Source organism: Haliaeetus leucocephalus, unplaced genomic scaffold, assembly GCF_000737465.1.
Source record: "Haliaeetus leucocephalus isolate CR32 unplaced genomic scaffold, Haliaeetus_leucocephalus-4.0 Scaffold406, whole genome shotgun sequence".
Taxonomy (NCBI): Eukaryota; Metazoa; Chordata; class Aves; order Accipitriformes; family Accipitridae; genus Haliaeetus; species Haliaeetus leucocephalus.
In genome coordinates, this window is record NW_010972842.1 from 6266458 (window position 1) to 6283379 (window position 16922).

The following is a 16922-nucleotide window of genomic DNA, read 5'->3' on the forward strand; positions in this document are numbered from 1 at the left end:
ATTTAAGGTTTGACATAAAAAAATGTAGGTGTAGCAAATCCTGCCCTTTAAACTTGCTGGGAGTATGTGTCGACGCTCACCAAAGTTTACCTTTAGCCCAGGGAGGCCGCATTCCTCCCACAGTGGAGGTCCTTAATACTTTTGAATTGGCAGATCCCTAAGATTTTCCCAGTAGAGATGGAGCCTCTCACATCCCCTGGCAGTAGCCCTACCATTATGAGTTGCCTTTTGCAAATCCTTTAGAAGCAAGCTGTTGACCCTTAGTGATGCCATATGTGAAGATCATCTAAAGTAACATCCTGCTCTGAATAGCTGTCAAATCCATTGATTATGGAGACAGCCTAGGAAGACTAGCGTCATTAAGCAAAAGTTAATCTGTATTAATACCACCTGGTCCCTAAAGAGAAGGCCGGACTCTATTGGGCATCAAGTGCTTGAGGGTTGTTGGCATAGGATCCACAAAAACCCACACAGGGAACAAGAAACTCCTACAATTTGCAATAAAGAAGCTATATTAAGGACACAAATATATTTTAAATCCTGTCCCAACTTGCCTGAAGCACCTTAATTAGGACTGTACTTGTGATCTAATCCAAACTCCTATCCTGAGCAGTAGCATCCATTCCACTTCTCTAAAAGTGGAGAAAAGAGAAAGGGAGAAGACAATACTTGCACAAGACATGGAATATACAGCTTCGGTTGTTCCTCACCTAAAGGAGGCTGAAACACACATTTCTCATCCTCTTGGTGAGTGCCATATACAAAAAATCTACTGTCCTAATAGGAGTTGGTCATCACCTTTTCTTTTCTTATTAAGAGTGACAGCGAGACGCAATTCTCTGACTTTGAAAGGCATTGAACCAGTGTCCCTTGGAATAGGGATTGGATCTCATGTTTTCCCAGCCATTTAAGTTATGTGCATATACCTCTTCTACATTAACAGAAATGCAATTGCTGCATTTTTCAATGGGCCTTGTCTTATAGGCAGGCTTGCAAAACACTTCACAGATGGAGCTCCGCAGGCAAACCAAGTGGAGGAATAACCACTTTATGGATATCAATCAGTATAAGATGCGAGCTAGAAGCCAAATGGCTTATTCCTGTGGAGAGTGAGCAGTTCCTGTACATGCCTAGCAGCAGAACTTTAAATGGCTTGGGAGCTTTAAAAGCCAAGTCCCCAGAGTAAGTTAGGCAGCCATCAGGCCTGTAGACTGATGAGCAGAGGTTTTCAGAATCACTGTTGCCCGATTTAAAAAAAAAAAAAAGTATAAATAAGTTACCAACCAGCAGTACTCAGTTACAGCATCAATCCGTCAGTTTCAGGTGTTCTGCACTGTGCCATGGATCTGTCTCGCTATGGCCAAGCCATTTTTGCATCCTAGTTTTGTTGTGTCTTGGAGATTAGCCTGCTGAGCCTCTTGTGGCTGTTACCTCTTTGACGTCTTGTCAAGCAAAATCCCTGGTTCAGTGCCTCTTAATTCTGTCTGTTCTGGTGTCATAGAAAAAGTTTCATCTGTACCTCTGAAGCGCGTACTGGGGATGGTTAGGGACTGTATGGCTAGCTGTTGTGCTCTCTGTACTGTTTGTAGGTAGCTACACATTATGCCATTCTCGTTATGATATGCCAATTTATAGGACAGCAGGTCTTCTTGTCTCTGTGCATCTTCCAGTTCCCTGTGGCTCTGACTTCAGTTTCTAGCAGTAGAGGGATAACTTTTCAGCTGAGCAAAGTGCTACCAAGTGTCTCATTTGCCATTCTGTCATTTTAGAGTGACAAACATAGATCAGGAACTGTGTCTGCAGTCTTTTATGTATGTTTTCAGTTATTCTGACACTCTTTGCCTCAGCTAAATTAAGAGTAATGGAAGCTTGTGGTGCCACGTCTAAACGCATACGTCCTTGCAGCCTGCATGAACTCCCATGCTGTCATTTGTTGGCCATTGTCAAGGCATTTAACTTTGTCCGGTGCACCGAGGAAGATGAGTTCTATATAGATAATCAGCTATTTAGGGTGAATGCCACGTAATAAAACCGCCTCAGAAAAGCAGATATCAGACTGCAGAACATGTACAGACTTTTTATCACTCAACGTAAAAGATATCGAGGCCTCCCCTCCTTTTCAAAGAGCCTTAAGTTACCCCTTTCTATGGGTGCAGTTCTTGTAGACTCTACAGAATGTGCCCTGTGTGCTATGTGCCAACCCAGTGCCTTAGGTAGTCCAGAGTGTTAAAGAGCCAGCTGAAGTGTAGTTAAGATGCATCAAGGTGGCTAATATGGCATTAAAAGGCAGCTGAAACTTACCCAAAGGGTCTACGCTCTCACTGCAGTCCATGGAGACCTAGGGTTCAGTTCAGATGTGTCTGGATTGTCAGATGTGTCACAGGCCTTATGAGAGATCCAGATCTCTCTGGATTATCATCTGGAGACCAGGATATGTCACAGCACCTGGAATTATTTAGTCACACAGGTTTAGCAATGCCTTTTGATATGTAAACATACTGTTTTGACATGCTAGCCATCCTGCAGTAACAGAAGGCAAACAAATCCTTCACCCAGCATGTCTACATTAGTGTAAGGACAAATCGTGCTCTAATCTGCTTTTACTGTTCTGACTAGGCTCCATTGAGCATTTGGATCCCTGACTTAGTCTTAAATTTAAGTGTCTAAATTCAAGCTATATCCCAGTTTTAGATTGCTGTGATGGTCAAGAAAACACCATCTCAGCGCTGAGTTTCAGCCATGACTTTTATTCCAGTGCCTGGAATAATGTTGATAGCACCATGGTGGCTTGTACCTTGTTATCCAACTTAAAAATAAAAACGTTCCATTTGCTTTCAGATTGCTTGTCATTTTGGCAGCTGCTAAAGTGTCATCCTTCTTTGAAAAAATGCTCCGATATCTTCCTTTGAACAATTTCTCTGGGCTAGTACTGTTGTTTCCCTCTTTGTCTGCTCTGTGCACGCTCTGCTGCCAACTCCAGAAAAGTGATCAAATACATTCAGCTCATAAATCTTTTTACTGACTCAGTGTTATTAACTTACCTTTTGCAACAACATGGATATTGGCAGCACCTTGTGACAGGGTTTTTTGGGCTCTGTTTTAGAACTATGTGTCTCAGGTCTCTTTTGTCTTTTGGTTCCTCTGTTTTGTCTTACTCTGTCAAAATTGGGGTCTACCTTCCATAGGCTTTGGCCTGCAAAGAGCAATTTCCCTGACTTTGCAGCTTCCAGTTTAACTGTCAGAGGTTAATAGTGGGTTTGTCCCAAATCCCAATCACAAACTTGTCCTTTATCTATAACATTCACGAGTATTGGCTCCTCAGCCTTTAATTATTTACACTTATCCTGTCCGTTTCTGAAGAGCTTTTTACTCTGTTACGAGCTTTAACTGCTGTGTTTTTCCACTCAGTGTTTTCTTAGATTGTGCCATTCATGCAATATGAATGTACCTTGCTACAGAATACAAGTATGGCATAGTAAACAGAAGCCTTTTGACAAGCTATAGAAAATCTGGGCTGACCATGACAGTTAACTGGAACGCAACAGCTATTAGCCCTCCTGCAAGGTGCAGGCATGGCTCCTAGCCAGGAGGCAGAGTAACCAATTATTGAAAACTCCTCTAATCACTAGCTAAAGCTAGGAAAAAGTGGGGATTTTTCCACAATAGAATTGATTTTACTTTTGGCATTGTTAAATTATATATCCTGGTGACATCATCAGGCAAGCATGGCTTTTTCAAAAATGTCAACTACTCTCATTTATATTTAAACTAAAACCTGAAAATTAAAAATGGAGCATTTTTTCATTTTTAGCAGGCAAAAATCCATATTTTTACAAAGTCAGTTTCTCTTTGTGTTTTGAAATGAAAATAATACTGCAGAGCACATAAGAGACACAGGATGTAATGCTAATAGTTAATACAATAGTTAATAAAATGCAGTGTATTTCATTACTATTTCTAATAAGATAATGACAGTGCTAAAAATATTTTCCCTGTTCCATAAAAAGTTGTACCTGTATTTTAATCAGTAAATGCACTTACAATATGCACAGATTATGTTCTTAAGAGTTTCTTTATAATAACATGCTATTTTAACTCTAACTGAAGGTCTGTCAATTTGCATATTTAATTTAGGCATTAATTACTTATAGACTACAATGCACAATTTATACTAGGCTTCTTGGATTCCTTCATGTTGCAAATGCTCATGTTTCAAATTACAAACAGGACTGTTAGAATGATCTGGTGCTTATAAGGCCTTTCTGTGTATTTAAGTATCATACCCACCTCATCCAACCTTATTATAAGCCTTCAGGTACTTTTAACATTTGGAAAAACAAGTGACTACATGGAGAACTTCAATTTCCATTAAAAAAATAGCTTATGTCTGGTTTGATACCTCTTCTACTTGTTAATGCCTATATTCAGTGATCAGTGACCTCTCAGCCTTTTTGGATAACCCGTCTTGTGTCCATCAGCCTGCCGTGCGTGGCTGTGGCAGGCCCACTATATGCAACGGGGCTATAGGGGTTACCCAAGTGGCCCCTTTTTCAGGAGCGTTGTGCAAGTGTTCATTCAGTTTCCGTACACCTGTAATCATGTATAATGCATATGAGAATGTATAATGCATATGAGAAATGGGAATAAAAAAGGTGAGAACTGTGGGGGTTTCGTATGTGTTTCACACTGATGAAAAAGATAAAGACACGGTTTGCTTTTGGGGGCCAGTCCTTACACCTGACATTTATTGTTGTGCCTTCTTTGTTAATGAGACACCTTCTTAAGGAGTGCAGCCTTGACAATTTTTCACCTTCATGGATGCTACAAGAATGGCATACCCAAGATGCAGGAAAAAAAGGAATTCCAAATGTTTCCCAGTTATAAAGAGGCTGGGAGAATATATGGGGGGGGTGTGCGTGCTTGCCTACTCTCACAGTCTTCCCTAGGTATCTGCTGTTGCCCTCTCTTGGAGACAGGGCGTTGGAATAAGGAGACTTTAGGCTGACCCAGCGTAGCTGTTCTTGTGTTGTTACATGCTTATTTACAACATGGTGAATTTAGAATGTTGATGATCTTATTAACTACAAGGAACATAATTAAAAATAACTTGGAAAAAAATGTGGGTATTTTTTTTTATAATTCCAGCAGAAAATCTGAGCCAGCATTTATATGCTGTTCAACAGATGAAAAAAAAGGTGTGGTATTTTTGTAAGTGACATATTAGCCAAAAGCTCATGACGTGTATAATGAAAAGAGCCTTTAGGGTATCCCATTTTACATATGTCATGAAACTATTCAATGACATCAGTATTTCAACTCTAGAACATACTAACTTGTATCTAAGAAGTGATACAGTGCTGTGCATGGATTTGTGCTAGCAAGACCCTCTATCCTGATAAAATATTTAGATTTTAATAGGGCTTCCCCAGAAAGTGGGATCAGCTTGCACTGATCCAGTTGCAGGGATATGGTCCGTTAGCTCCTAGACATTACAACATTTGGTGTATGTTAATGGTAAGATTTGAATAATGGATAACGCAATGTTCAAGGAAGTTGTTACAAGCAACTAGGTCCCTTGTGCGCACCCTTAAATAGGCATAACATTATATAAGCGATGTTTACAGGTATCTTGAAAACAAAGATTTCACTTGGGAAGTTAAAATATAATTGCTATCATTATCCAATGTGTTAGCTCTTGAGGAAAGTCTTCTCAAACACTATCAAAGTCTTTTAGCAAAGGGTATGATTATATTAAAAGCTATGATTTTTTCACAAAGGTTTTAATCCCACACAAGTAACTTTACCTTCTTAATTGTCCTTATAGCATCTTGATGAAGTTGAAAGTAGAGGTCAAATTATTGCATGAGGTTTTAAACCCTATCTGTTGCATTATTTAAGCAGAATGGGAATGCTTCTTTTGGATTTAGTAAAATATATCTATGAAAATACATTATATAAATCAAGAAACAGTGACATCTGACTGAAATTCTGCAAAACTCGTTTGCACTCTTTTGTTAAAAAAATGTGGTTATATAGCTGGTAGAGTGAAAAGTCAAGTGGCTCAATTATCTTTTTAAAGAGAACTTAAAGATTTTCATTTTTCTTCATAAAGATTTTGCAAAGTCACTGATTCCATTTGTACAAAGGAAGAGGTAAAAGGTGTAAAACAGTTTATATTTCCAGAAGCCTTACATAATCCTAAAGCCTTTGCCTATCATTATCTTAGCACCTTCAAAAGGACATGGGCTGTAAAATCAGATTCACATTTCTGTTTCTAATTGGAATTGACCCATCCTTGTTCAGTTCTGTGTCAAGACTCAGATGTAGCAGAAAGAGTGATTGTGAAAGAAATGGGAAATCTTTCACAGCTAATGATAAATTTTGTCACTAAAGCAAGTTCTTTGTAACTGCATTAAGCAAATGTGTATAGCTTACAGTCTGTGTTCTTGTTTCCACAGTGCATACATTATAACAGACTTCATGGGCATCAGGAATGAAAATTTTATGAAGGTAGCTGCAGTTGGGACTTGGATGGGAGATTTTGTCACAGCATGGATGGTAAGAAATGTAATATTATATTTTAAAAGAGAAGGAATATGTTTGTTGGTTTCAAGGGAAAAGAGGAGAGGAGAACAGAGACAACTAAATTTCTTGAAGAGTTCAAGTATTTCAACCCAGACAAGTAGAAAGTCAACAAAGGCGAAGTAGCGTAATGGCAGGGTATTTAATTAGCTGGGAGTCCAGAAAAGTTTCAGTTAAAATGTATCAGAGCAATATTTCATTTCTTCTGTCGTGACTGGGAATTTTGCCATTGACTTCTGTGAGGACAGCGCGGTGGCCCTTCTTTGCTATGGAATAACATCAAGACTTGCTATCTGGTGAAACAGGGAGTAATGACTAGAGATAAACAAGTCTAAAGAAAACAATTAAAAAAGAAGAAAAATTTACTGAAATATGTGGCACAGTGATGGAGAGGAGAGAAAGAACAGAAGCCAGTTACATCCCGGAATTTGAAAGTAGCCCATTTGATGTGAAACTCTCAGATTAAGTTTGTCTCTGATTTAGGATTTAGAAGAATAAAGTTTTAGCTTGGATTGTAATTGTTACAAAGGTTCTCCCCTGAAATATGGGCAACCCAAAGATCAGCTTAGTGAAAGAGAATCAGAAAATGAGAGCTAACTGGGAACAAAAGGAAGCATTTGCACATGTTTTTATTGTTCAGGAAAAGCATTTCTTATACACAAAGTGATAAAAGCTGAATTCCTTTTTTTTTTCTTTTTTTTTTTTAGTAAGATTAGGTTTTTATGATGAGCGTAGGTAAGAATTTTAACAGTTATGGCTGTGACATTCATTTAAATTGGGGAAAGAAGTCCGTGATTTTTAAGCTTGCAGAATTGGTTTTAATTAATCTAGATTTTTTTTCCTAATGATTCGTTGATACCTCTCTTTGTTTACTCAAAAGAATCAACATAATTTTAGAGGAATTTGTTAACACAGAGAACATTGCCTGATGGTGAATGTTTATCACATATGACATAAACATGGATGGAAAAGATCTTAGCACTGTATGTAGTTAGTGACTGCAGTAATATCTGATGTAAGCAAAGAAACAAGCCAAGGTGGATAAATTTTAGGACGCTGTAGGAATAGTTTCAAGCAGGAAGGACTGTAAGATGATAAGACTATAGTCTATAAAACTGTAGGAATAGTCTTAGAAGGGTCATCCGAGTTTCTGTCAATCTGTCTTCTATCCTCCACGTATTTGGAACATACTGTACAACAGACAGAAGAAAAAAAAAGCATCAAGGATTTTTTCAGCATATTGTTCAGTATGTGTCAGTGGTTTGTCCAAGACAAATTATGCTCTGTGAAGTGGTGGCCATGAAAAGCATGTACAGAGCAAATCATCTGTACATACATTACAGTAAGGACGTTGCAGAATTGGTGCATTGACTGATGTTGACAATTAAGGCGGATTTCTTGTGAATCTGTGATAAAATTCATGGCTACTTCTGAATACCTTTAGCTTGACCCTTTTTTTTATGGACTTCCACAGGTTTATCCCACTATGGAAGGAAAGATGATGTATAAGCTAAGCTGAACTGAGAAGGGTCATGTTCTTCATACATATGTGACTTCAAGCTCCAGTGATAGATTACATACAAATTGCACTACATTAGATAACGTTCAATTTTTTCAGTCCCTCTTTTCTTTTTTCCTTGAATAAAACTGTTATATGCAGCACTATATAAAGCATGGAAATGGATGGATTCAAGAAGCTTGAGAATCCTGATCCTTTTCTGTGTACTCGAAACCCTCTCAGGTCTTTTCAGCAATAGAGGCACAACTGGGTTGTGCCACAGCAGGTTCCAGTGGTGGATGGAGTTACCACTAAAGAATGGGAGAGAGACTGGGAGAAACTGCAGAGGCAGTTTGGAAAGGGGAGGCTCTATGCAAACCAGCCTGGTTCTGTTAGCTTTCAGGAAGAGCAGAGGGCATGGAATTGGAGGGTCAATGTGTTTTAGGACATGCTTTGATTTGATTAGGAGAATTAAGAGGTGTGGTGATTGGTGTTTAAATCTTCAGAACAAAAGAGAATAGTGAGATTGCTTCTGCAATGCAAATCTCTAGGCAAAGCGTATGAATCATTCAATGGAAATTACAGTGTGTAAGGGCAGCTAAGCCTAGGAACATCAAAAAAAGCTACAATGCAGGTAGAGAGGTATTAGTAACAGAGAGTGGACACGTACATTGGTGTGTGTGCATGTACATTGCTGCAAACCTCCCATACAGCCTAACTTTAGCAGTCTTATTCTATATGAACAGAAATTATCATGTTCTTTATAATATTTGAATTTGCTTGACTTTCTGCATGTCAAGCCCAGCATGGAATTGATATCAAAGTGATATGAGTCTCCTGTGGGATTATTATATTTTATGAAGTTCTCCAATCCTGTTTGGAAACAGGAAAGAAAAATCAGACCTGTAAAGGAACCTTTGCACATCTTCCCATTCACAGCAGTGCTAATATTTTCTAATATTTAAGCAGTTTCTGTAAAGAAGCCACCCATCCTTAGACTACAAAGGAGTAGATGAAAAAGCAGCTGTAGCCTTCATTTCAGTGTATTTGAACCATACTGGAATTAAGATCTTATTCCTTATTTAATTGGAGACTTTGCAAATAGGCAGGAGTAAAGCAGAACAGATGGGATTCCATTTTAAAAATGAGTAATCAATAAACAATAATATTGCCCTAGTACAGCAAGGAGAGGCTTATTAAATCAGGGAAGTGATTGAAATGGGAAAATATGTTTTGGATTCCTGTTTGGTTCAGATTTAAAAGGCAGAAGTGAGCCTTCGCCCTCAATACCTCCTAGCTCACTGGCTAGCTTGTTGACAGGGTCTGACTCAATTCCTAATAAAATCAGCAATATTCTTTCCATTGTGTGTAATGAGAATGGGGCCATGCTGTGGGTGCATAGGAGCTTCTCCTTTGTACCTCTGGACAGGAACTTCTGCTACTAGTAATCATTTTTGCTGAAGTCTGTAGTGTTAGATGTTCTAAATAAGTCTGTGAAGAGGGGAATGGGTTCAATACACTAACCATCTCTCTGCGCTTTTTCCTCTTTGAAGCCAGGGAAGTATATGCTGCACCTGCTTTGACATGCTCTCCTGCTCTCATAAAATGTGCATTCTGTTCTCATGGAGAGTGCTTTTGAGGCAGACACCACAGGATTTGGCATAGTAGGCTAGCTTTGAAAAAAAGGTTGGATTCCACCCAGACAAACCTATAAACTAGCAATTATGGCCACTTTCTGGGAGAGTGTGAGCAGGCTGAGGAAGGAACTGATTCCAGGGCAGAATCTCTGATGATTAGAGTTGGGTGGCCTCCTGACCCTCTCTGTAAAAATGAGCAACCTGCTGCAGGTGTGTTTTTGTGAGGGACACGGTCCTGAGCATGGCATACTCAGAGTATACCTACGGGAGTGCGTGGCACCGAACATTGACACAGAAGGCGGAGTACAACCAGAGCCTCCTCTCTTCTTTCCAGCCTCCTGGTGACGTGGAACAGCCTGCTTTCCTCCTTTCCGGGCACTGTTGGCTTTTAGACTGTCAAAACTGTTGTTCTCCACTCTGGATGATGGCTTTTTGGGCTCTCCAAAGGCTACGTATTGGCCTTGTGCTATGAATGACACTCATACCACATTGAGAGATTTACTTACCAACTGCTGTTGGTGTTTACACTGAAGGCACATCCCTGCCTACAGGCCCTACATACGTGCAAAAGATTCTAAGCAGTAGAAGTTTGTTACATCTTCCTCAGACCTTGCTTGCTAGGATTATCAGAAGCCAAAGCAGTCAACTTCAGCCAGAGGCTGGCGCTAATCTCTATGAATGTATCAGGGGCTGATCCTCTTGACAAGGGATTCTGTTCCCATTTACCTTCCTTCTGAAAGGTAATTTAATTGAGATTCTCTTTTCCCTTGTTAATTGCTAGAGGGAACTGAGAACGGTTGAGAGGTTACTGAGCAGCAGAGACTCTGCTGACTCACATCATCAGAAACAAGGATAAACTCAAGGGATGGTTTAGCTTATTATTTATCAAACTAGTATTTACCAAATCTGAACCAGCATGTTCTTTTTAACAAGGCGAAGCCAAGACTTCTCTCAGCACTGTGCTTTAGCACAGTACTTGGCACAACGTTTTAGAGTGTAAGCTGAATCATTGCCACAATTTCTGGCTGTTCTTTCTGACACCTTTGCTTGATTTCAGTTTGACTCTTCCCTTGCTTGGGACCATGAAGACTCCCAGGACCGTTTCTGTCTTTCATTATCTTAGCAGAGGAATTAGTAGTATTGGGATTTCAAAAGGTTATTACTGAGTGATGAATCCACACCTACCTTTCTTTATTAGTGAAACTGGATAATGACCCCCATATACACAAGTTGCCTGGGCTTCTGTGAAGTTTCTCAGGCAAAAGAGTCACATCACTAGGTGATCATGCCTCCACATCATGACATATAACTTGTGGAATGCTGCTCCCCTTGATAAAGCTTATCTGTTCTTCTGCGAGCAGGATTTTCTGTTCTCTGAGATTTTCAGTGCTAGCCAAAAAAGCTCCAGGAAATGTACTTACCTGGCCAAATGGACCAGGTTTTCGGTCTTATAATTCCAGAGGACAAATCTCACACCATTATGTGTCCTAGCTTTGCTAGTTGTGAAAGAAACAGATTTTGTTCTGTTCTTTTCATAAACATTTCTCTATTAGGCATTTTTTATCTTCATCCTCTGGTGAAGGAGGCTTCTGTATTTTCCCATCTTATGAGACTAACATGTCTTACATGGCTGGTCACAGTGTAGCTAGTAGTGGGACCTGTGGCTGGTTCATAAAGAACACTCTAGAGGGCTCAAGCCTGTCCACATGGTCCTTGATGCTATTAACGTCAGTAGCTGACAGGTTTAAGTGACCGGTTCCTGCCATGCAAGCACAGAGTAAATCTGTAGACTCCTAAACCAGAACTTCTTTCTGTCATGTGCACCATGTTAGAACTCAGGCTACATCTGTAAGAACATAACAGTCGTACCCGGTCAGACTAAAAATCCATCCAACCTACTATCCTGCCTCAAACAGTGACTATAAGCAGAAGCCTACCAGGAGAGTAAGAACAAGCCAATCATATATGGTAATGTCCTCTAATACTCTCTCCAACTGCATGCAGTTTTGTGTATATAATAACTCTTGATGGATGTCTCTTCCCTCTTGGTCTTGCCCAATCTCACCCTGAGCCCAAGTACTTTTTCTAGCATCCACAGAATTATCTGGCAACAAGTTCCCGAGGTCACTGTATAAGGAATCATCTCCTTTTGTTTGTTTTAACTTGTTTCCTGCTAACCTAATTTGATGCCTTTTGTTCTTTACTGAAGAGACAGCAAACACTTCATCCCTGTATGCTTTCTCCCTAATGTTTGTGATTTGGTAGACATATATCACAGTTATTCTAATTTATCCCTTCTTCACACTGATGATCTCTAGCCTAGTAAGCTGTTTCTCATACACAAGTTTCTCTGTGTATTTGATTATCTTTATTGCCATTCTTTGCAATTTCTCCAGTTTTGCTATGTCCTTTTTCATAGGGAGATCACAGCTGTCCACAGTACTCAAGGTGTGAATGAACTATGAGTTTTACAGTGATATAATGATGTTCCCTTATTTTCTATTCCTTTCCTAATAGTTCCTAACATTTGGGGGGGGAGGTGTTGACTATATGGGGCACTAAGAGCATGTTTTCATGATACGATATTATCATAACCTCAAAATCTTGCTCCTGAGCTATAATGGTCAGCTGAGAGTCAATCGTTTCATAAATGATCCTAGAACTGTTTTGCCCCCCGTGCATCACTTTGCATTCATCTACAAAGAATTTCATCTGCCATTTTATTGCCTGGGGACTTACTTCCGTAAGGACCTTTCTCAATTCTTCACAGTCAGTAAGCCATCATCCCTATTACTGTGCATAACTTAATATCATTATAAAGCCTTCTCACCTCGCTGCTCACCCATTTTACCAGGTTGCTTAGGAATATGATGAACGACTGCATCCCCTCCACAAATCCCTGTGGAATGCCGCTAATGACCTCCCTCCATTGCAAGAGCTGTCTGGCTAACCTACTTACCTTCTGTTTCCTGTCTTTTAACCAGTTATTTATCAACATAAAGACCTTCCCTAAAGCTCTGACTGTTGGGTTTCCATAGAAGCCTTTGATGAGGGATTTTTCAAAAGCCTTTTAGAAAATTCAGGTTAGGCTATTTTAACCACATCTCCTTTATCCCTGTGCTTTGTTGACCTCATTCAGTAATCCTGTTCTGAAATATCCCCATTCCTGATATTTACAGAGCCAGCCACTTAGCACTCCTTTCACAGCCTCAGTGTTTCCTGCTGCCATTAAAGAGGTATTCAGACAACGTTGGGTGCCCCTGAAAGTGCTATTTGCATGAAAGACAAAAAGTCCCAGCTCAGGAGCTATGATTGTGTGGAACACTATGGAGCCATCGTCATGTGCCTTATCAGTGAAAGACAGTGAGCTTATTTCCTAACAGTTAAACTTCATGTGTTCATTTTACCTCCTTTTCATTAATTTTCTCTGTCCTTTTCCTTCAACACCCCTTTGTCTTATGGCCTGGGCTCCATTTTGCAGGTGAACAAAAATTAAGGTGAGAATATTTTGGTTTGTATGTTCTTGCACATATCAGAAGGGTCAACAGAGCCTGAACGTGGCTGTTAATACAATCCTGAAGACAGAAACATCTCTGCCTATGGTAAGACCTATATTCTGAATATGTGTATGGATGACATGTTTCAGAGAACACCAACCATCGATGCATAACCTTTCTTTCCTGAAAAATTACGTGGTCTGTGGATCTCGTAGGCTGAACAGGGAGGATCTTAACAAGTTTTTGTTATTTTCGTAGTTAAGTGGAATTTTTGAATCATAGTTTTGGACACAGGAACCTGTGTCTGCTAAAGTCATTCTTTGAATCTGGGCCCCTCTTGACCTTCTTCCTGAGAAACATCTTTTTTTCCCTCCCTGCTGTACAGGCAGTGGACACAATTTAATTGCTGTAGTTTGGGATAGAAGTGTTCAACTGCCCCAAAGGTACACTTGCTTTGCTCTTCATTTTGACCTTGTAAATGCTGGTGTGGTCTTTTGCTATAAATTTGAAGCATAATGGTCTAATATACTGTACAGTGTAAGGTGAAGTAATGAGCACATGCATTACACTTTAATAAACCCTTTGCTTGATGTTATCTTCTGGTGGATACCTGGTACCTGTAGATTATGCTCTGTCTGCTGTCTTCTTTATTCATTATTGTAATAAGCACAGATGTTTACTTATTGCCATTAAAACATTTTTGATGACTTGCAAGCTATTGGCAAGAGTTTTAACAGTATTTGGAGATGTTTACTTCTGACTCTTGCCATTGTGATCCTGAAAAAGGGCATTTATTTGTAGAACAGGAGAACAAGCTATTGAATGATTTTTAAGTGCTTCCCTTGTGTCCATTAAGAGAGAAGATTATTCTTGTCCTCATTTGCTCTGAGACGTAACTATCTATGTCGACATTCTAGAGGAATGAAAGATTCATTGCCACTGTGCAGAAACTAGGTTGATTTACCTCTGTATTTCATCTCATAATGTGAATGTGTTGTTAGGGCGTGTTCAAACAAAGTAAGCAACTTTGATGCTGCAAATACTATCATGTTGCTGAAAATAGCAGGTGCATTAAACTCTTGCAGTGCAAACAGACAGAAAATAAAATACTGATGTGACTAAAAAATGAAATTTTCTTTAGTACGGGGAAGGGCACCAGTATAAAAAATATGCTGAAGGAAAATGTAACATTATCATTAAAAAAGATAAAGTTTCTGTGATTTTGTATGTAAGTTATTAACTAAAAGAATAGACACAAATGTTCACTCTTAAATTTATGTGAGTCTTAGAAAGTAATTCTTCTGTCCAGGAAATTCTGTTCAGCAAAGCATAGTATACTGTTTTATCTGCAAGCAGTGAAGAATCCACCATTTTGATGCACATTCCAAGGTAGTTTGGAGAGTCAGGAGTCTTGAATGACTGACACCTTTTCTAATTCATGCCTCTGTCAAGGATTTGGCATGACAATTTAGGTTATGATCAGTGTCAATCTTCTTGATTGTTTCTATTCCACTGACATATCAAATGACAAAATAAAACTGTAATTGAATTTGCAGTGGCATCTGAAATACTGTATAGCTAACAACTCTGCTGTACTTCAGTAGTGGAAATGAAATTAAACTATGAAGCATGAAGTGGAAGGAGCAAAGTGGATGACACATGTTACTAAACTCACTTGCCAGGACTGCACAGGAATGTGACTAGTAACATCATTGGTGGCAACATGTTTCTTTCCATTCAGAGAAGCAGACACAATGCCAGTTGCACTTTTTGTTCATCTGTGTTTCTTGTTTTGTTTTTCTTTCCTCTTCTTAAGGGCCAGTCCAGTTGCAGAGCCATTCTGTAGCTAGTGATTCTGTCTGCAGTTGATAACCCACATGTAAATATATGGGCACAATGGCTACTCATACATCCAGTCATATGAGACCTGCTAATTTTATATTTTCAGTTTTGTAGGGCATGAATGTGCTCACATCCTGCTGTGCTTCATGGCTGGTACTTACTTATATAAGGTGGAGTGTGCCTGGTGTCATCTGAGTTCATCCAATCATCCCATCAAGTCAGATTGCACTATTATTTATTCATTGATTGATGGCGTAGCCATCTGTTCATGTCCTCTAGATTATAATTATCTGCCTTTTCAAGCTTGATCTTTTTTCGTATTCCCCTGTTACCTTGTCATTTGAATTCTGACCAGGCATTGCCAGAGGTGTTACTTCATCCCTGTCTGTTTCCCAGCCAGTGAGTTCCTTCAACTCATCGCCACAGCAGGTGTCTTTGTTGATAACCATTTTCTGGGCTTTAAAACATGTGCTTGGTATATGTAGCAGTAAAAGCCTCAGGATTTTCTTCTGAAGAAGGCCACAGCCAGCTGTACCTCAGAGCTCAAGAATATGAATTGGAAGCCCCAAAAGTTGGGCCCTAAAATTTATCCTAGAGTTTCTCCAAAGCAGCCACTGATAGCCTTCTATGACAAGCAAAAATAGTTCTAGGAGTTCTTCCAAACAGGTGGGAAATTTCCCCCACTTTTTTTTTTTCTTTTTTCTTTTTCTAAGGGTTTACAAGATTGCTGTGGAGCTTCTTTCTATCATCGGAGCACATTTCAATTACAGCTCAAGTTACATTCCAGCTGGAAATTGTCTCTGCTCCTAGCATTGGCCAAATGACCACGAAGAGCTGTCGTTATTCTTTCATAGAGCTGTATGCCATATACAGGTGCCCATAATCGATGCAGTAGTTAATTGGGTAGTCTCACTGTTTCTGTATGTGCCACTTTACTGCCCAGCCTCATCCATAGTCCAAGTAAACAAACAACTGAGGGTAAAAAGAGATTTTCTGGTAACTGGAGATCTTTAAGATGTGTGGGCCTTGTGTTCATTCACTTTCTGTGCTTATTCTTACCTCTCCTAGAACTGTTTCATCTTCTGTTTGCAGATGATTAGATGTTATTTAAACAACACCTATTTTTGGTGTCCTGCAGGCGAAGAGAAAGTAGATGGAGCTGTACTGAACAGCGGTGTGCCCCTTCAGAAGTATCTGCTCTTTTGCACTGCTGTGCTCATGTAGCAATAGTATAAGTTCACATATGAACTGAATGTTTTGAAGAGTCATGTGGCTGGTTATTAACCTGTTTTTACTCTTTAGAAGCTCCAGTTGTTTATATAAAAACAACACTTAGGCCAATAAGATTTACTTGGTCTAAAGAGGACTTAATAGAAGGCCAGAAATGTTAGTAAGCAGAGAGGATTGTAGTTATCCTCAGAAATGGAAATAATTTTGCATTAGTTTCCTGGGTGTTGGAAAAGAGGAAGAGATACATTTTTAGCATTAGTTTTCTAATTAGCCTGAGTTAAAGACAACATATACATGTTATCTGTATGCACACTGTTCATCCATAGTTCTGGGTGTAGGGTCATGGTAAAAATCCAGCTAAAAGTACGCTGTTCAAACGAATTCAGGAATTCAGTTTTGGAGAATACCTCTCATTCACCCTATATATTATCCTGCATTCTTCACTGGTCAGTGTGAGATGCTCACAGTGAAGGTTAATAGACTCTCTTGGAGGGTGAAAAAGACAGGAGGGAGAAGAGGATGGAGAGGTACATTTTCCATGAAGCCTTCAATAACTAGAGCCCCAGCTACTGTCAGTGGGGACCACTGCAGAGCTTGTTTGCTCCAGCTCCCTCGCTGAGCTTTTCATGATCAAAG

At 39.5% G+C, this 16922-nt stretch overlaps 1 protein-coding gene across 1 annotated transcript in view; it reads left to right on the plus strand.

Moving 5' to 3' along the window:
* TMEM117 (transmembrane protein 117) overlaps positions 1–16922 on the plus strand; it is a 218319-nt gene that overhangs the window by 91298 nt on the left and 110099 nt on the right. Inside the window, exon 3 of the mRNA XM_010574072.1 lies at positions 6459–6558. Coding sequence (XP_010572374.1) covers positions 6459–6558 — 100 coding nt within the window. The remainder of the gene's footprint in view (positions 1–6458; positions 6559–16922) is intronic.